The following is a 20,742-nucleotide window of genomic DNA, read 5'->3' on the forward strand; positions in this document are numbered from 1 at the left end:
TCTTCTCTCTCTCTCTCTCTCTCTCTCTCTCTCTCTCTCTGTGTGTGTGTAGACCAGGCTGACCTTGAACTCACAAAGATTTGTCTGCTTCTGCCTTCTGAGTGCTGGGACTGAAAGCACACCTGGCCCCAAATCTTTCTCAGATTGAGATTTTAAGCACAAAAATCACATGTGGGTTAACATACCTCAGTCAGAAGCCAAACTAAGGAAGGCAAAAGCCAAGTTTAGTAGATTTAGGGACTTCAGCAGTGTCCCAAAAGCTATGGACTTTGATAGGTGAGGTCTTTGTTTTCGTCTGTGACAGGTAGTAATGCCTACATGCTGGGTTTCATGGCCTGAATGGTCCTTTCATCATGGCATCAGTTGTGCTAAGATCTGGAGACCTGTTACTACCATGCCCAGCATCAGCTGATCCCTCTGGTAAGGGTATCCTGAACAAACTACAGAGGACAAGAAGTAGGGCAGGAAGGCCAGGGTCTGGTTAGAATTACCATTCTTTCCAGAATCTTCTTCTGGAAGGGGGCTAATAAGACCATTATGACCTCCTAGGGCCCTCTCAGGTGATACTTCTCCCTCTAGCCACACAGAAAGTACTCCCCACAAGGACTGATCTTAGCAGGCCCTCACTTCCCCTTCCTTGTATAAGTTTCCAAACTGAGCAGTTCCCCACTCCTCACGCAGACATTTCTTTTCTCCCATTACAGGGTTTCTCCGTGTAGCCCTGGCTGCCCTGGAACTTGTTCTATCGACCAGGCTGGTCTCGAATCAGAGATCTGTCTACTTCTACCTCCCGGGTGCTGGGGTTAAAGGCATGCACCACTATCGCCCGACTCGCACAAACTTTTCTGCCAAGAATATCTTCCATTTAGTTCCTTAGTACCATTGTCCCCTTCGCTCAAGTCTAAAGGGTACAACACCCATTCTACATGGTACCTGCTGTTCAGGATCATGGGCTCCAGCCCCTGGAAATTCAGGAAGATGGAAAGCAGTGGAGCAAACAGGGGTGACAAGACAAAGACTCACAGATTTCTCCCAGGTGTACAGTTCAGTACAAGAAGATCCAGAGACAGCCTTGGAGGAGCTGACAGATCAACCTGTTGTAGACTTCCTTGCCTTACTTCATGGTAGCCTAGATGCAGCTTCCATAAGGCTCATAAGATACTCTGTGAATTTGTGATGGGGCCATCCCCTTACACAAGGAAGTCACAGCACTCAGCATCAGAGCTGCAGGTGGAAGAGACACAGGCAGTAGAATGCTGAATTTGTGGAGTGAGGTGAGTTTCCAGTGAATTCTCTAGACTCGGTGCCTGGTCTCAGCAGCATCCAGAAGCCAGTGATCAAGATAATGCTCAGAGGAACCCAGTCCTCTTCCACTGAGTGTGCAGTACATTCTTGACACCTCAAGAGTATCTCCTGAGTCTAGGAATGAGGCGACCTTAACAGTGTGTCAAGCCGGGGATCCCTACGTGTGTTGCAGGAAGGGGAACTTAAGCTGGGAGAGGGGTAACTCAACCTGGCTAGAAGCTGGTATCTTTGTGCTTAACCATGAGAATAAAATGGAATCCAAATGGCCAAAATTGTGGTTTCAAGGCAGATAAGGTCATCCCTCTCCCAAGGGCAGCACAACTTAACACAGATCCCCTTCCAGGGTCTAGAGAAGAGTGAGACAATTCTTCTTCTTCTTCTTTTTAAAGACAGGTCTCACTGTGTATCCCTGGCTGACCTGGAACTCACTGACCTGAAACTCACTATGTAGACCAGGCTAACCTCAAAAATCACAGTGATCCACCTGCCTCTACCTCCCAAGTGTGGATTAAAGGCTTGTGCCACCATGTTCAGTATCACCAGGATGAAGGAGATGATCCAATGAGTAACAGTACTTGTTCTGTGAGCAAGGAAAACTGAGTTCAAACCCCTAACACCCATATAAAAAGCCATACTTTACTGCACTGCCTAGAACCCTAGCCCAGGGATGGGGGACAGAGATTAACATTCTGAGAGTTTGCAGGCCAGCCAGCCTAGCAAGCATGACTATCTTTCAGTTCAATAAGAGATCCTGTCTTAAGGCAATAATCTAGAGAACCATAGAAGACATCCAATGTCATTCTCTGTCTTCTGCATGTGTGTCCATGGATACATACTAGCATACTCACATGCATAACACACACACACTTTTTTTGTTTGTTTTCGAGACAGGGTTTCTCTGTGTATCTTTGACTGTCCTGGAACTCATTCTGGCCTCGAACTCATAGAGATCCTCCTGCCTCTGCCTCTTGAGTGCTGGGAATATAAAGGCGTGTGTCACCACGACTGGCTCACACACTTTTCTTTAATTAGCCAAAAAAAAAAAAAATCCTCTCCCCGGTCACCTTCCCTCACTGAGACGCATTCTGCAAAGCTTGGTGACTGTCATCTTCCTGGCTGCCCCCTTGGGGCACCTATTATAGCTGAGGGGGTTGCACACTCTACCATCAAACAAGGCAAAGCCAACCCTGGAGTACCCGGGTACATCCATATATGCCCAAACTGGATGAAGGGCAGTCTTGCAGTTAGTGGGGCTTGAGAAACAAACGGGGTCAGGGCTGCTGGAGCTAGGAAGTGGTATGACTGAACCACACAGATCACAAGATGAAACAAAACAAAACCACACAATACTCTGTAAATATTCTTCGGTACAGTGTAAGCATCAAGCCTGAAGTCCCTGTCACACCATGATCAGTCCTGGCCCCAAGGAAGTGTTCTGCAAGCAACAGGAGGTTACTGGAGTCAGCTCTAGTCAAAGTTTTCACAAGTACACCAAAGTAAGCAACACCGTGAGGGCCCACCGAGTGACAGGAGCAGTGGGCCACGTGGCTCAACCCAGCTGCACCTGAGTTCCAGCTGGTGCCGGCAGGCCACCAGGTGGCCAAGTAAGTAGGGGCACACGCCGGCTGGGACACCCTCACAGCCGGTGAGGAAACAATTCATCTTGGAGAAGCACTCTTTGAAAACCGCCCAGTACTTGCCCAGGATCTCAGGGTGGGCGGAGCGCCGCTGCTACAGGGCGATCCTGATCCTACACACCCCTCACTTACACACCTCTCACCTCCCACCTGTCGCTGGGCCATGTGGGTTCTGCAGATGTCTCTGTCAACCGTCTCTAGTTTTGTATGCTGGCTGGGAGCTCTGGAGCAGGAACGCAGGATGGGTGGCAAGGCAGAGGTATCCTGCACTCTAGATCTTAGGATCTGAGGGCCACAATAAGCCTAGAGAACTGGTGCTTCATCCCAGCCCGGCTCACGTCTTTCCCATGCGCGTTCAGGATGATGGTCTGGAACAGAACCAGGCTCGCGTTGATGCGCGCTAGTCGCCACTTCTCCACGACCAGCTTGGAGGTCTATTAGGTGGAGCAGCGGCTAAGTGTGGTGTTTAGTTGTCCCTCGCTCAATCTTGCGGGTTTTAGGATGCGCTGTCCGACTCGTCTTGGATCCAGCTAGGGCTGGTCAGAGCTCCTGCGAGGGGTGAAGCAAGCGTTCGGCTTCCCTGGAATGTCCACCAGCATAATGCACCAGGCGGCCTAGTGAGCGCAGAGCTGGTGCACTCCTACAAACTTGAACCTGGAGCCTGTGCATTGAGGGCTTTAAAAAGGCAGTGGAGCGGCGGGGCCTGTGAATTCTACTTGGTTTCAGTTCCCACACTCCTCTCAGCCAATAGGAGGGCCAGTCTCTGGCCCGGCCTGTGGCAGGCCTCTCTGGCTGTTACGTGCAGCAGCCAACCCCTCAACCACCTCCTCACCCCTCCCCCTGCCTGACCAGTGACAAAGGTGAACCGGACGCCAAAGTCCACTACTGCAAGGGAAGAGCACCAAAAGGAGCCCTCTGGTTAGAGGGCGCAGTAAGTGTGAGCCGGGTGGAGGCTCCTGGCTTACTTCCCTTCAGAGAGGAAGCACCCGGTGGATAAGGGATGCTATTCATGATGGCCTCATAGGATATCTAGAAGGAAATTTCTCCAAAGGCTAGAAGACAAATTCTCAGGACTGTGAAGCCTGAACCCATTGTACCTCCTCCCGGTCCCACCCAAGGCTCCAGCAGTTTCAAGCCGGCCCCTTGTCTGCTCAGCTGCAATGCTCATGTGCAAAGCAGTTTCCAACAAGGATTCTGAAACACAGACACTTAGGGACAAAGGTGGGTAGATGGACCAACACCAGCCACTGAGACTAGAGGGAGGTCAGCTGGTCCCTGTCAACCACCTGATAGGTGACATCAGCTTATATGGCAGGGCAAGAGGAAGGACAACTTCATGTAACGTAAAGATAAAGATATCAGGGTGACACAGACCAGGATGATATCATGGAGCTAATGATAGATTCTAGACTAGCCCACTACTAACTAAATCCAGCAAAAAAAAAAAAAAAAAATGAAGGCAAGCTGGACATAGTTGCTCATGCCTTTAATCCCAGCCACTCAGGAGACAGAGGCAAGCAGATCTCTGTAAGTCCGAGGCCAGCCTGGCCAATAGAGGGAGTTCTGGGACAGCCAGAGCTACATTGTGAGACCCTGTCTCAAAACACCCACCCGAAAAAAAAAATTATAGCAAATTTAAAATCTTTCTGTTTTTTATTTCCCAAAGGAGAATGAGAAAACAGGGCCATTATTATCTTCATGGTTGCTATTATTTTCATTCTGAATTACACTGCAGGACATACAGACATCACACACCTCAGGTTATGAATCGCAGCATAGCCTGGCAGCTGCCTGCATGTATTCATCCAATGGAGGTGGCCTGAGACCACAGTGGACGCCAGACACCCTACTTTCATCTCAAATCTGTCTTAGTAAATCAGAGAAAATAAGCGACTTGTTTGTTGGGTTAGAGAAAACGCCCTCTATTGGGTGGTTCCAAAGCCTTCACAATTGGTTCTTCAGAGGGAAGGAAGTTTTCAAGAGGCCAGGAGGAGGGAATGGCACTCCCAGAGCATTCTAGAAAGGGAACACAGTGAAGAAGGGAAAGGGTATTCTAAGGATTGCAGGACAGGGGCTTCTGGGCCCAGGATGGATCTGGGGAACCTTGAGGAGCTTTTCTGGATAATAGAGTAAGCCAGTGGTGCTGAAAAAGTATTCATTCACCTAGTGTGGGGGGTTGATGGCTGGAAGGTGGCCTCTAACCAATGACTGCTTCAGAATCCTTGAAAAGGACCATACTAGGTACCTTTCCAGAAGCTGCCTTTTTCTCTGAGGCCAATCCTAGTCTGGTCAATTCTGCTTCTCAGTACGGAAGACCTTATATGACCCCAGAGCTGAACCATACCTCGAAAGTCACTCCTTCCATGACTGGAGATGCGTGGAGAACAGATGTCCAACACGCCACACACGCCACCACCCACTCATGCCTTGGGGTTGACAGCAAGGCTGGGCTGTCACGTTTTCAGCTGTGGGCTTATGCTGAGCCTTAGGAAGGGGTCTATGTGGAATCCTCCTGACCTCTGCCTAGCAGAGACTAGACAAGCAGGGAACAAAGAGGGAACCCCATTCTCTCTCTGGTTGCCCTACTGATGGTTAAGTTTAGCTTGTGAAATGGGTTGTCTTTGTTCGTATAGTCACTGGAAAGAAAAATAAGATCCTACTCCTTTAAAAATGTTTGATATTGGCCTGGGGAGATGGCTATGTGGGAAGTGACTGAAGAAGACACAACATTAATCTCTGATCTCCAGGTGTACGAGCACACGTATTCGTACATCCATGTAAAATAAATACATAAACAAAATTTATATATCCGATTCTTTCTGCTAGACTCTAAGGGCACCTGCACTCACATATACACAAACATATACAAACCCCCATCCCATAGCCACATAGTTAAAAATAAACCTTAAAAAATAAACTGAGGCCGGGCGGTGGTGGCACACGCCTTTAATCCCAGCACTTGGGAGGCAGAGGCAGTTGGATTTCTGTGAGTTCGAGACCAGCCTGGTCTACAAGAGCTAGTTCAGGATGCTCCAAAACCACAGAGAAACCCTGTCTCGAAAAACCAAAAATAATAATAATAATAATAATCTGAGGACTAAGTATATAACTCAGTTGTTAGAGTACTTACTTAGCACGCACGAAGCTTTGGGTTCTATCCCCCAAAACTGGCACAGAAAATGCACAACTGTAATCTCAGAATTTGGGCAGGAAAGACAGGAGGATCTTAAGGCCAGTTTCATAATATCAATGCCTCTTTATGTACATAATAATGCCTTAATAAACTCTTCTAGGATAGAAATGTTTCCTACTAGCTGGGTGGTGGTGGTGGCTGTGGTGCACGCCTTTAATCACAGCATTCAGGAGGCAGATCTCTGTGAGTTCGAGACCAGCCTGGTCTACAGAGCGAGTTCCAGGACAGCCAGGGCAACACAAAGAAACCCTGTTCTGAAAATAACAACATCAAGAACAATAAAATGCTTCCTATGAACAACCCCTGCCCCCGCCTGACACACTCTGATAAATATTGTCCTAAACTAATAACCAATAGTTATTGTCTTTGGGTAGTTCTGATTGCCACTACTTTGTGCAGTTTCTGAATTAATTATTATGACATATTCCAAGATGCTGATAAATGGAAAATAGGTTTTCTCTCATTAGTTCCTGTCACAACGTCTACATGCCTTGTAAAGGACCTGAAATGCTGGATATTTAGGGAGTTTCAAAATGCACAGGCAGACCCTTGAGAGCCAGTCCCTTTCATTCCCAGCCAGAGTTTTCATTCAGTTTTGTTTTTTCCACTCATTTAAGGTATGCCTTGAGAAACGGAAACCGAAACAGAAAGCCGCTCTGACTTCTGGTGACTCCGCCTCTTGACACCCACAGCTCACACACTTAAAAGAGCTGACCCAGCCTCTGGCTGTGCCGGTGAGCAGCCAGAAGCTGAGACAAGCATCAGTTCCTGCAAGGGGGCCTAGTGCTAAAGCCTACAGACATGGTGAGTCCGATTTGGGACAGAGGCAGATGGGCTCGATTTTTGTTGACTTTCCTTCATTCCTTGATAGGATCTTCCAGAGGCAAAATAGTCACAATTTGAACCATATTTGCTCAAAGATCACTACTTGGGAGGGACTAGATCCCTTAGGGCTTGGCCCAGAAGGATATCTTGGTGGGTGACCCGAAACGTGATGGCTCTGGGAGGCTGGCCCTTTAGATGGGGGTGGGCTATGGGAACTGGTCCTGTGACCAGTGCTTTGAATGTAGTAACTCCCGGTACTGGTGCCAGATGAGACTCTAAACCAGTGCTTCTCAACCTGTGGGTTGAGACCCCATTGGGGTCAAATGACCCTTTCAAGAGGGGTTGCATATAAGATATCCTGCATATCAGATATATCGATTATGATTCATAACAGTAGCAAAATTGGTTATGAGGTAGCAATGAAAATAATTTTATGGTTGGGGATTACCACAACGTGACGAACTATATTAAAGGGTAGCAGCTTCAGGAAGGTTGGGAACCACTGCTAAAACCGTGTGATTCCTGCAGTCCTGGAACCTGAAGGTGAAGACGCTGAGTGAAGAGTTCCTGGTGTCCCTGACTGACTCCGCGACATTGTCGGAACTGAAGAGGCAAATTGCTCGGAAGATTGGCGTGGCAGCTTTCCAGCAGCGCCTGGCCAACCAAAGTGGCGAGGTGCTGCGAGACAGTGGTACTCTCATCGGCCAGGGCCTGGTCCCTGGCAGCACAGTCATGTTGTTGGTACAGAATTGCAACAACCCTCTGAGCATCCTGGTGAAGAATGACAGGGGCCGCAGCACCATTTATGAGGTCCGGCTGACACAGACAGTAGCAGAGCTTAAGAGGCAGGTGTCCCTTAAGGAGCAAGTACAGGAAGACCAATTCTGGCTGAGCTTTGAGGGAAAACCCATGGAGGACAGAGAGCCCCTGGGGGAGTACGGCCTAAAGCCCCAGTGCACAGTGCTCATGAATTTGCGCCTGCGGGGAGGGGGATGCTATGCCTAAGGCCTCTATCCAGAGCCAATGTTGGTAATTAAAAGTGATCCAATGTAAAGTTCTGCCTCCTGTTTGCTTGTCCTCCTTCAGAAATGCCCATCTGTGGCTGCCCTTCTACAACCCTGCCGAGGTCAAGTAAAAGAACCCAGGTCCATCCATTGTGACAAAGCTTTGGGTTGCCAAGTTAGAGACAAGGATTTTACAGTTAAAGCCTCCTAAGAGAATTATCTTCCAAACCTTTGGGTAATTCACGCCTAGAGAATGACACTTTTTCTGGGACCCAGTTCTGAGGCTCAGCCGCTCAACAACTGGTCCCCATCTCTGTATCTGGCTCACATGCCCACAAAGGAAATCATATCTCAGATAGGATGCACACAATTTGGAAACGTTTCATCCCCTTCCTGCCTGATATTTCTATCTCTTGTCTTTTCCCACTCTATCTACTTACTCAGGCTTTGAGGCAGCCTAAGGCACAGTAAGTCAGGACAAATATCTCTATGGCCCTGGGGGCCTAACACTTTGAACCTTCAGACCTTTACAGAGAATTTAAGTGGAGACTCAGAAGCCCCCACTTCTGGTTGGAGTGACCCCAGATCTAGCAATGCTGTTGTCCACTGTGTAGATGTGACCTCAAATCTTCACTGACCACCATCTTCCTTGAAGGCTGCCAGGGTCCTGGTGGTAGAGTCTTTCTCAGAAGGAAGAGCTTCTGCCACCCACACTTCACTCTGGCTTCTGGTTCAAAGGCCTGGGGCCCAGGCACAGTAATCCCAGTGTTGCGAAGACAAAGCAGTCTTCTCTTTTTCCTTCAACCTTCTGTAGATCCGGAGCTAGCTTGGCTCCTCTGAGCCTCAGTTTATACGGTGTACCTACCTAGCCAGGCCAACTTGGAGATACGCTGGTACCCGGGGATGGGTGGGGGGCGTGGTGGTGAGGGAGGCGGGGCTGCGGTAGGCTCCGCCGCAAGACAAGAGAAGGTAGCCACTGGTCGACAAGGGGCCACTGTCCTACCCCAGCCAAGGCAGGTAGGCGGGTCTGAGCGGAATTCAGACCAGTCACCGCCGACCGGCCACCGGCAGGGGGCGTAGCCCTACTGGGCCATCTTAAAGCCTATAGAAGGCCCCGTACTGCTGCGGGAGCTGTGAGCAATCCTGCTGTTTGACCGACCCAAGGGGAACCGGAGGTCCAGTTCCGGTAGCCTTTCCTATCCAGAGAGTCCGGCCGCTCCCGGCGCGCCCCTTGGAAGTCCCGGCACGTCGCTCCTAGATTATACATTAACCTGATTTCAGCTACATTTCCTGGTGGAAGGACAGTTTGGGCGGATGGGGGGAGGGGCGCCCGGCGCCCCACCTTCCCCTCCCCGCCAGGGCGGCCCACCACCCACCCAGCCGGGGCCCCCGCCTCAGCTCGGCGCCGCAGTCTCCGGGCTTTGTTCGCTGCCCGCGCGGGTCGTAGGGAGCAGAGGCGGGCTGAGCTCCCAGGGGGAGGGGCGGTGCTGCTCAATTCCCGCCCCTGGCCCGCCCCCACTCCGTCCGCCCTCCCACCTCCTCCGCCTAGCTGCGGTCCAGTTCTGTCCTGCCCCCTGAACGGTCCAGCCCGCGCGGTCTCCCGGCCGCCTTCCGCCGTTCTCGGCTGCGCCATGGCCAGCCTGCGGCTGTGTTGTCCGGCCCCGCTGCTCCCACTGCTATTGCTCATGGTGGTGGCCGAGCGCACCCTGCCCGGCGCCAGCGGGACGTGCCCGGAGCGCGCCTTGGAGCGGCGCGAGGAGGAGGCGAATGTGGTGCTCACCGGCACTGTGGAGGAGATCCTCAACGTGGACCCGGTGCAGCACACGTACTCGTGCAAGGTGGGCCCCGGCAAGACCCCACGAGACCCCAGCCCTCTGGAATCCCAGCCGGGGGCCCTTATCCCCGTGGTTCCCAGCCCCGAGGCCCGCCCTTTGCGTGCCGGCCGCCCTGCTGGGACCCCGGCCCCAAGCCGTGGAAACGAGACCGGAACGCTCCTGTAGCCTCAGCTTGAGCTCCCTTGGCTACAGCCAAGTCTGCGGGTGGGGCACCAGGTCCCGGAAAACTCTGCAGCTCAGGGCGAAAGTTACTGCGGGGCCGTTTTGGTTCTTCTCAAGGTGCCCAGGCCCCAGTTGCAGTAGTGGCTGCCCCCCCCCCCCTTGTCCAAAGCCCCTCTTGTGGGAAACAAGTGTACACCCTCGCTAAAGGGAAGATATAGGGTTTGGGGAGGTGTGAGTTGGGGACAGACTGTGATGAGGCCTCCACGAGGGAGAGAAGGGGTGGTCCGCGGAAAGGAAGGGGTGCGTCGTCTAATCCACAAGTCCGAGGAGTCTGCGTAAGGTGCTGCAGTGACTGGGTTTCGGTGGAGCAAGAGCAGAGATGGGTTACGACTGAGTCTCCCATGCACAAGGAGCGGGGCCAGGTGCTCCGTTCTCTGGGAAGACCTGGGTTTCCCTACCATACAGTAGAAGAGTCAGCTCTAATTCCACTAAAGCTGGATTTGAGAGCACCTTGGAATAGGTATGATGGGTACCCTCAGAACACCCGTTGCTGGTTCTCCTAGCTCCTCAAATCACTTCACTAGAAATAGGATTGTTCTTGCTCTTTGGGGATGGGAAGGACGGTGACTTCTTTCAGAGTAGCGTGTGTTCATGGGCTCCCCCGGCTGGGCCCCCTCCTCTCACTGCCAAGGCACTTTGCCAAGTCCCTGCAGGATTTTCCCGACTTCCTCCCCGCTGCTCCTGGGTGTGGCTGGGGTGGGGGAGGTGTGAAAACTGAGCTTCCCCCCCCCGTTTGAATTATCTCCCTCAATAGTTTACTGGGGGGGGGGGGGACTTGGGGGGACAGGTAAATGAGGTTCTTCAAGTCCTGTAGGTGCTGCGGTTCTAAGGTGCCTAGCAGTAGCTAGACAGGTGGACAGGCTGTCCATTGTCTTTTTGCTCCCTCCATTCCAGGAGCCTAAACCCCCACAGAACCTGAGGAAGGGACCCCTTCCTAGAATTCCTTTCCAAAAAGTGTCTGGGCTCCTGGACTTGTCCTATGGGTGCTGCCGGCTACATACATCCTCCAGCCGTGTCTGTCAGAGGGGGTGCCCTCAGGGCCCCAAAGAAGAAGGTGGAGGGTGGGGCCGACTTGCATTGCCCAAACTTGACTTTGTGGTTCAGAGCTGCCTTGTCTATACAGACTCAGGCAGACTGTGGAGCAAAGAAGTGGGCCTTTACTTCCTGGGGGAGGTGTCAGCCCACACACAGGGTTGTGAAGATCCCAGCTGGGATCTTACTCTTAAGTAAGTCCCTCCATCTGAAGTGTCTAGTCCTGAGTGGTAGTGAGCTAGAAGGTCTAGAATGTTGGTACTGCGTGCCAGACAAGCCCTGGCTGAGATAGACCCTTGTAGTTGGACATGGGCCGGTTAGATCTGGGGTGGGAATATAGGTTAGGTGGTATACCTTCTTATGTGTCCTGTATCCAGTAGGTGTGTACTTCCCTGCAGCCTTGACTGAGGGGCTGACTCACAGAACTTTGAACATCTCTGCCCAAGGCTGGAGTCCACTGTGGACAATGGTTTGAGAAAGTGAGACCAGAAGAAGGGAAAGGGGCTGGAGAGATGGCTCAGAGGTTAAGAGCACTGGCTGCTCTTCCAGAGGTCCTGAGTTCAATTCCCAGCAACCACATGGTGGCTCAGAAGAAGGGAAAGGGCTCAGGTGTCTAGTATGGCACCCTGTCCCTATAGGACCAATACCTTTACCTCCCATGTCCATTCAGGTTCGAGTGTGGCGGTACTTGAAAGGCAAAGATGTGGTGGCCCAGGAGAGTCTGCTAGATGGTGGCAACAAGGTGGTGATTGGTGGCTTCGGAGACCCCCTTATCTGTGACAACCAGGTATCCACTGGGGACACTAGAATCTTTTTTGTGAACCCAGCACCACCCTACCTGTGGCCAGCCCACAAGAACGAACTGATGCTCAACTCCAGCCTTATGCGGATCACTTTGAGGAACCTGGAAGAGGTGGAGTTCTGTGTAGAAGGTGCGTGCAGGTGAGGGTGTACCTTTAAGAGCCAGTGGCTTGCTGCTCGTGACAGAAATTTTATGGGACATTGGGGGGAGGGGCACACACTACAGAGGACAGCTTGCTATGGGCAGGAGAGTAACCATTCTGCTGCCTAGCTGTTGAAATAGGAGCGGCAGGGCTGCGTCCCCGGCACCCGGCCGCCCGCATGGCCAGTTTATACCCAGAAATAATTACACGGAAACTGTATTCTTTCAAACACTGCCTGGCCCGGCTAGATCCAGTTTCTTATTGGCTAGCTCTTACATATTGTTCTAACCCATTTCTAATATTCTGTGTAGCCCATGAGCTGGCTTACCAGAGAGGATCTTAACCTGCGTCTGTCTGGAGTGGGAGCATCATGGCGACTCACTTCACTAAGCTTCTTTTTCCCAGCATTCTCTTCTGTTTACTCCACCTACCTAATTTTCTGTCCTATGAGGGCCGAGGCAGTTTCTTTATTAGTAAGAAATCACTCCCACATCACCTAGCTTTGATGATGTAATATTATTGCTCCTGGCTACATCTCTAGCTACACAGATTAGATACCCTAACTTCTGATATTAGCTGTCTTTGTTTGGTCTTGGAACCGTAAGCAAGCCACTGCCCTGCAAAGAGACAGGTATCTCTGTTCTCTCACTTTTTCCTCAACACTCCACATTCCCCGTGAAAGGCCCTTTGCTATGAAACAAGCTGGGACCCACCTGTCTTATCCTTATAGGATCCAAACTTATATCTTGATCCGTACATTTGAGTAAACCCCTGTGTGGGGATTTGGAAGGTGAAGGGCTGGCCTGTGTGTTCCAGAGACCTACAGTTTGTGGAAGAACAACTCTGTGGGGTTAGGCTGCCATCTTCTAGAAGGTGACTAGAATCACACGACCACCCAGGTCTCCCCTCTCTCCTCAGGACAGCCCCAATTGGTGACTGAGACCCTTGAAGGGAAATGTGGTAAAGAAGACTTTTTTCTCTCATTGCTACAACATCCTGTCTGTTCCCTCATGGCTGCCTGGAAAGGGATGTAGGGCTGGGGACAGAAACTTCCTTCTCTCAGAGCCGTGGCAAGGGTCATGACTTCTGGTCCTCTGATGTGATGTGATTTGCCAGCCCTGAAGACTTATCGTCTGTCTTTCTGCTTTGATACTGTTTGGGCTCTTGAGAGATGTCTCTAGAATCCTGTCTCTTTGCTGGCCTTGGGTGTAAGAGGGGCAGGGCCAGAATTGAAAACCCTGTAGCCTCTCAGCCAGGTATGGCCAGCTCCTGGGCTCTTGCTGTGGGGACCCTATCTAGACAAGAACCAGAGATTCAAGCATTACTGTGGAAGTTTGTGTTTTGGGGAAATGAGGGGCAGGAAAGGCAGAGGAGGATTTATATGTAAGGCCAAACGTAGATATGTCAACTTTGGGTTGAGTAGGGGGCTGAGAAGAATCAAGATCAAGAGGGTGAATTATTAATAGCTGGGTGGATCTAGTAGTCAGTAACTGAGGAATTCCCTGAGTTCAGAGGTAGGGAGAGGCAGAACAAGGTTTAGCATCTCACCAAAGCCAGCTATGCCCATGCTGCACTCTGGTTTGTTGCTGGCAGAGCCCAGTGATGAGCAGGACAGCTAGGAAGAAGAATCGTGGACAGAAGGCCTCCCTTCCTGTCTGTGCACTTGTATGTGGCTGACACTTAGGGATGCTGTGTGTGTGTGTGTGTGTGTGTGTGTGTGTGTGTGTGTGTGAAGGTGTGTGGAAGGTAGGGTGGGGCAGGAGCTTGGACACCACTGAAAGAAGCTTGAAATGGTGTCTTAAATCTATCTGTCTTGGAAGCAGACCAGAGTGCAATGGGATAAGATGGGTGCTAAGACAATGTCAGAACTCCCAAAGAGCCATCAGGGCTTAGGGTCTAGGATGGAAATGAGACAGCTTCTTGCCCACTCCTCCAAAACTGGGTCCATTTCCTGATCTGTAGGTGATGAGGCTTCTGAGCTTCATCCGAGGTTCTCATACTTGGAAACAAGCCCGTCCCTCCAATCTAACTTCCCAGTCTGCCTGCAGGTCCCCTACACCTGCACCATCCCACGCTGGGAACTGGGTGAAATCTGGGCCACTTCTGACTTCCTGTTCACTCTTGGAACACTCCCCCCCCAGCCAGCCAGCACCTCCCCCACCCCCCAGAAGGGCTCCTCTGGTCCTCCACCTGGGAAGCCACATTCCTGGCATAACTGGGGCAGGTATGTGCCCCTCCCTTTGCATCACCTTTGGGCAAGAGTGGCTGCTGCTCCTTCTGGAAAGGGACCTCTCACTCTGACAAAGCTAAGGGCACTGAGCATAGGCATACCACTGTCCTCACCCTGTCTCTCGAGAAGGTTGTTTGGCACCTCCCAGAGGCCTCCAGGAGAGACAAAAGCCTGGCTGGGGACCTACACTTCCCTATTAAAAGCCAGGAGCAGAGAAAGACAGTATTGTCTGTTCTAGCCAAAACCTGGCACAAGTACAGGGCAGGGGGCCCTGGTTGAGTGAGCCTGGCATCTGACCAGCCTGGCCCTTCTCAATTCTGAAACTGGGGTCTTGGTGACTCCCTTGTCCTGGGCCAGCCAGATTGGTTCTGCCCCCTTTGTCTCTGCTATCCAGGGTTCTCAGGAAGATACAGTAGAGGAGCTCCAGGTCCCAAGATAGTGGATAGGAGCAGTCTAACCAACTAAGGCTGGCTGCTGGTCCTGGGGTTGCCTAGGATATTGCGAAGGTCCCTAGACTGTTGGGAGGACTGCCCTCCAGGCCAGGCTTAGACTCCCATTGCCACTTTTTTCCCCTCACCTCCCCCACATTCCTTTTGCTGAGGGGGGAGGTGGCCCTCCCTTTGGACTCCAGGTTCTCTACCACTCCACAGCCCCACCCACAGCCCTTTGAGGGCCCCTCCCCCAGGCATGTCCAGGCTGGAGGCTGCTAGAGCTGGAGGCTACTTGCTACCCACCCCAACTGCTTTTTGCCCAGAGAGAAGGGCCTGCCCAGGTAGTTCCAGAAGGGCCTCCTCTCTTCCATGTCAGGGAGGTCTTGTAAGAAGTTGGTGGCAGGAATGGACTTGTCTCATCTTTGGGCTCACTGAGGCAGGCTTGTGGGGGGTGGACTTTGTTTGCTGGAATCAGTGGGTGACAGTCAGGACACTATTGGTTCTGTGGAGATGGTCTTGGCTTTTTCCAGACTCATCCCTACCCAGAGAAAATGCCCACCCCCATCTCCCTTGTCAATTAGAAATGGGGAGGGGTGTTTTGAAACCATGTCTGTTACATGGATCTTTCTCGACAAAGCAGATTCTGTTCCTACCTGCTTGAGCCCCTTATAGCAATCCTGTGGGTATGGGACCCCCATTGCAGACCAGAGGAGTTGAGAGACCGGACACTGACCGAGGTCTAAGGCTACCCCCACCCCAGTTCAGGTCTGTGGTTACTCATTGGTTTCCTACAAGGTAAAGTAGGAGCGAATAGGATGGAGGTATGCAAAGAGGAGGTGGAGGATACACTGAGGACCACAGAGTCAAGAGGGTCCTGGATCACTGATTGATAAGGACTCTTGTTTCCTATGCCTGGTTGCTGTGCCCAAGAGGCTGAAGTCATATAATGGTAGAAAACAGCTATCTTTTTCTCCTCCTGTGAGACTCAGGTTAGCTCTTTACCGCAGGGTGGACATAGAACCCTAACCCGTTGAAGCCCTGGTAGACTGGACTAGGGGCTACCACAGTAGCTCATAGTAATCCTGCCCATCTGGGACAGTTACCAGCTAGAAGAGGGGTTCAGGAGGAGGCCACTGGAAGCTGAGACAGCTGGTGGGTGGGGGGATCTGGGAATCAAGGGATCTCACCCCTCCCATCCTCTGCACAGGTCCTGAGAATTTCCTCTGAGGAAGACCCCCTGCAGGGGCAATTTACTAAGGAATAGATGTGGTCCCTCCCAAGCCTGGAGGCTAGGAAGACAGGGTTGCTCTGTCCTCACCAGATAGGCTGTTTCCAACTGTGCGAACTTTATATACATATGTATGCCTAGGCCGGCAGCTGGGGGGTGGGGTGGTTTCACTATCTTGGTTTTTCTGGGTTTAGTCGAAGTGGTCAGGTGGTCCCTATTGCTGTCCTAAAGTGCCTGTGAATCTCAACCTCTGCTTGCTACGGGTTCTGTTGGGTCCAGCTGTGCAGGAGGGCCAGGGTCATCTCTAGGAGTGGCTAATGTGTATTGTAAACATTTAAACTGAGGGATGGGGGCTGAGCGGTGGTTTCAAACGCCTTTAATCCCAGCACTTGGGAGGCAAAGGAAGGCTGATCTAGTCTACAAATTGAGTTCCAGGACAGCTAGGACTATTACACAGAGAAACCAACCTTGTCTTGAAAAATTAAAAAAAAAAAAATGAGGGATGTGTTTGGTGAGCTGCTGTGAGGACAGTAAATCAGGGAACTTTGTCTTTGACCTTTACAAGCCTGTCAGATCCTGAGGCTGACCCAGCCAGCCCCTCTGACCTCTATCTGTTGCTAGCCTGAGGTAAGTTTGAGCACCCTTGACCACCACGCCCTAAGTCCCAGAAAATGTAGGCTAGCATCTGCCTGTGCAGGTGCCTGTACCTATAACTGAGGTTCCAGCATATATGGAGAAACAGAGCACAGACACGATATTTGTAGAAGGGTTGAGATATCTGTCCCCTACTCAGAAAAGGACGCTGTCAGGTATAAGGATGTTTTTCATCATTAATTCCATCGGTTCCTTCTTGTACATGACTAGTCACCATTTTACAACCATTCCCTATAGGGTTCATGGGGCATCTGCTTGGTGGCTTCCCAAGAATGAAAGGTGGTTGCTGCCACCTGGGAAAGAGTCCATAAATTGCTGTGAGTGTGAGGAAAGGAGAGTACCCACTACCCAGCCTATCCCCTGGCTGAGAGAGCAAGCTAATCCCATTCCTTGCTGACCTTCCTAACTATCTGCTGATCCCAAGTTCCTTATTGCTTGTCCCAGCCTCCTTTCTCTCTGGATCTGTCTCTGCTCCTTCCTTCCTCCACTTCTAGTCCTCTATCCTCTCCCTTCTTACTGCCTTTCCTTCTCATCCTCATTGGCTGCCCATCTAGAACTAAACCTGTACCCCTGGGCTGTAGGACCCCTGCTGTGTTGATCCCCTCTCCTGTCCAGTCCCTAATACAACTCAGCACAGCTGGAGTATTGAGCAGGGGGCAAAGTCTCCTGACTCACCAAGCACTGATCACATGTGGGTGTCACCTAGCTCCTTCCTTTTTCCTCCTGGAGATAGGTAGGGCCTGGCAAAGCTGGGCTTGGGTACAGCTAAGGAACAGGAGGGACAGCATGACTGTTCCTACCCTCACTGCCTTTCCACCAGTGCCTGCTCAGCTGCCTGCTCTTGGTCATTCTGGAAAATTCCCAGGTCCGTGGTGGAATTTCTCAAATCTGAAAGGTTGAGGATCAGCGTTAAGGACTCTGACCCAGTGACTGTGGCTCCACCATTACTTGGTCGATGTGTAGGTTTCACTTCACCCGTCTGACTTCATTTGAAACTGCTTCCAGAAGCCAGACAGACAGACCTAGCTTTCTCAGAGAGATAGAGATGAGTTGATTAGTTTGTCTGAACCGCCCGAGGTTGAGGAGCCTAGCCAGCCAAGGAGTAGAGAAGGGGCAATCTGGCAGCCTCTTGGCTACCCTAAAAGACAGCCCTATTTGTTAGGTTGGGAGCATATTCCTAACACTATTGTATTCCAAATTTTAATTTAATCCAAATACCCTGCAGAGCAGGATAACTGTCCAGGTGGGTGGCTGGGTGGGTACAGACAGATCTGACCTAGGCCTGAAGCTGGCAAGAGGAACTCTGGAGGACCAGGGCCGAGTGCCTCTGTCCTGCTGTAAAGTGCTTATTTGTCTAAGGCTGAGGGGAGGAGAGAAGAGAGAAAAGACCAAACACCAAAGATCTAGGGCGGTACTGCCCTGCCTCACTGGGCAGCCAGAACTAATTCCATCAAGTACCTCTATTAACCTAAGCAATACATGCCGAGAACTCCTCACCACCAAAGAGAGTGTGAGCCTCACCCCGGCTGACCAGAGGTCAGAGGGTGGGGCATGTCTACTGGCTGGGTGAGACCTGTGCGTTGGGGAATGAATGTGTGCTGAATGTCCGGATAGGCAGCTTTTTCCGTGGGCTCCTCTCTGCCAGCCAACTTCAAACTAACATTTTCTAAGGGAGTTGAAGGCTATCTAGGAAGGGCGAAGGGGTTATCTGCATGAGAATGGGACCAGTGAGCTAACTGCTGGACTCTGCACCCTTTCCAGGCCCCATCCCCCAACCTCCTCTGGTCCTGAGAAGTACCAGAGCATAGTGCCACACCCATTATGCCTGGGAATGAGGGACAAGCTTTGTGCTACACAAAGAATGTCTAGTGTGTATGTTGACAGGTGGGGGATGCCATTCCTGCATGCATGTTTGAGTGACTGCTGGAGGCAGGAGTACTTACTGTCTTGGCTCATATATGTGGTTTCATGTTGGTAGGGTGTTAGCCCAGAGGGGGAAGCCTGGATCAGCATCCTGTTCATTCCTGGGCAGGAGACTGCTGGTTCAGTCTAGGCTGAATGATTTTGTCTAAAGATCCCAAAATAACTCCAGTAGCCTGTGCTCCCCTCCCCCCACTGGCCTAGAGCCTCAAAGGCTCTTTGTTTTTTGAAGGCATCCTGCCCCTGCAGGGGGCTCAGACACTGACTGGGGTTTGGTGGGGCCAGGCGGCCTGCCTAGTTCCCTTTCCCATGGCTAGGCCCAATAAACCTCAAGCCCCATTCCCGTGTTGCCCAGGACTGACTAGAGCCCCAGATGAGCACTGAAAAAATTATTGAGACCTCTTTAGTGGCAGATCTCAGGGTTTCTGCTTGGTGAAAGGGGGCAGGCAAAGACTACAGCAAATTTCCAAAGGTCACTTGAGGCTTCTTCTGCCAGCTTTTGCTGGAGTTCCTACTACTAGTGGAACCCAGCCCTCCAAGACCCTGGTACCCAGCAGTGTCGTGTGGCCTGTTGGGCATTGATTGCCTAGGGTGCTTGTTCTCTGGCACTTTCTATGGGGCGGGGAAGCAAACCGAAGATGTGTATGGGCCGCACTGGGCTCTCCGATTCGAAGTTCTCCTGGCTTTCTAGGCCAAACCGGTACCCGGGGAGCTAGCATCACAGAGACTACCTCTGTGTCACCGGCCAAGGTCCAGTAGGAGCCAGAGCTCCCCTGTGGAGAGGGTGGGGCCGTCTGGGAGTGGAGTTTCCTTCAAGAGTTCATTAGAAGACTGAATTGGGGGCCACAAAGGATGGAAAACCTTTTATCATGGGTGACAAATGAATGACCCGGTGGAGGATCGCATTTTGTGCCTGGCCAGAGGATGAAAAGATACAGTTATCAACTGGGGTAGAGAAACCTATCTGGCAGATCAAAAGGGTGTGGGCACAGTGGGAGTGCCAAGTGTCTGGCCAGGGGGGTCTTGGGAGAGATTTCAGCTGTAGGTAATATAGAGTAGGGCCTTTTCCAGTCAACATGTGAATGAATGTAGGGTCTTAGTGCCCCAGGAAAAGCTGCCTGGCCGAAAAGTGGGACTTGCTGACAGCAGATACAGGAGCCTGACTAGAGTTGTGAATACTGTGTACCAGTTAGTGTAACCCAAGTGTTTGGTATGGGGGCTGTTGTTGTGATTTCAGCTGAGATGAAGACTTAGCAGGAGGGGGCTATGTCAAGTGGGGGTGGTGCAGAACCTGGGTACTCCCCAAGCTTATGGACAGCTGGGGATCTTTTCCCACACAGGCCAGGAAAGGAGCTCCCTCGTAGAACCTATCCCAAACCCTTTGCCCCACATGACCCTGCTGGAGTCTGCACAGTAGCTTGGGGATGGCAGGAATTCCACAGCCATTTGCATGGACTTATTTGCATGTTTTCTCATTGCTGGGGAGCTGAGTGAATGGGTGGCTTAAGGTGTTACCTTCAATTACAAGGGGAAAGGTAGGTGGGATGATTTCTGAACCCATCACCTCACTCTCCAGCTTGTAACCCACCTGAGCACCTTACACATCACTTGGGGGGACCCCCCCCCCCCCCCGCCTCCATGTCAGGACATAGCCTGCAGGATCAGAAACAACAGGCTTTAGCACAATGCATGCATAAACACAAGCAGACCTCTCAACCCAGCCAGGCAAAAAGAGTGATAAGGGAGGACTGTCTGCCAGCACAGCAGCCTCAACTGACCCTCCCACTTGGCTGCCTCCTGCCCACCTTCCTCTATAACTGTCATGGGATGGGGGCCGAGCAACTGCCTCCTCTCCAGGCCCAACCTCTACTCCCCTATGAAAACACTTAGCGTTTTCCTACTTCTCCCTTGTTCTCCGATTTCCAGACCCATTGCCCTCCCATCACTTGCCCCTCCCTTGGTCTCTGCCCTCTTACCACAACCACCACCCCTCCCTCCCCAAGCTTCTACCTCTACCCCAAGCTGCTCTGGCCCGTTTGTACATCTTGCATCCTGGTCTTAATCCACCCCAGCCTTTTTGCTCCCAACTGCGACTCCCTGTGGACGCTAAAGTCCCCAGAGACATCTTCCTTTGTCTCTGCTCACCGCCCCCGCCCCCTCGGCTTCCCTCGCCCCTCATTCACTGCCCCAACCCAGCAAGGACTAGAGTCGCCGCCGCCGCCGCCGCTGTTGCTGTTGCTACTGCTGCTGCTGCCGCTGCCGCCGCCGCCGCCACCACTGCT

General features: G+C 51.7%; 3 protein-coding genes across 6 annotated transcripts in view; 2 read left to right on the forward strand and 1 right to left on the reverse strand.

Annotated features, from left to right (window-relative positions):
- The window catches only part of Perm1 (PPARGC1 and ESRR induced regulator, muscle 1), a 19,571-nt gene extending 15,936 nt beyond the window's left edge, over positions 1-3,635 (reverse strand). The window contains exon 1 of one of the 2 annotated variants that reach the window (XM_050130039.1): positions 3,086-3,635. The gene's annotated coding sequence lies outside the window, so the exon portion shown is untranslated. Of the gene's footprint in view, positions 1-3,078 lie in introns of both variants that reach the window. The other variant, XM_050130038.1, reaches the window with a different exon arrangement.
- Positions 3,636-6,788: 3,153 nt separating this feature from the next.
- On the forward strand, positions 6,789-8,014 carry Isg15 (ISG15 ubiquitin like modifier). Its single transcript, XM_050130108.1, has 2 exons — positions 6,789-6,939; positions 7,489-8,014. The coding sequence occupies exons 1-2, from the start codon at positions 6,937-6,939 to the stop codon at positions 7,963-7,965; spliced, it is 480 nt and encodes a 159-aa protein (XP_049986065.1). The 5' UTR covers positions 6,789-6,936; the 3' UTR covers positions 7,966-8,014.
- Positions 8,015-9,484: 1,470 nt separating this feature from the next.
- Agrn (agrin) overlaps positions 9,485-20,742 on the forward strand; it is a 31,920-nt gene continuing 20,662 nt past the window's right edge. The window contains exons 1-2 of one of the 3 annotated variants that reach the window (XM_050130094.1): positions 9,485-9,802; positions 11,724-11,985. In XM_050130094.1, coding sequence (XP_049986051.1) covers positions 9,596-9,802; positions 11,724-11,985 — 469 coding nt within the window. In that variant the 5' untranslated portion in view covers positions 9,485-9,595. Of the gene's footprint in view, positions 9,803-11,723; positions 11,996-20,742 lie in introns of those variants that run through there. The other 2 variants (XM_050130090.1, XM_050130093.1) reach the window with 2 other exon arrangements.

Source organism: Alexandromys fortis, unplaced genomic scaffold (genome assembly GCF_014885135.2).
Source record: "Alexandromys fortis isolate MF-2015 unplaced genomic scaffold, M_Fortis_MF-2015_v1.1 scaffold_330, whole genome shotgun sequence".
In the NCBI taxonomy this organism is placed as follows: domain Eukaryota; kingdom Metazoa; phylum Chordata; class Mammalia; order Rodentia; family Cricetidae; genus Alexandromys; species Alexandromys fortis.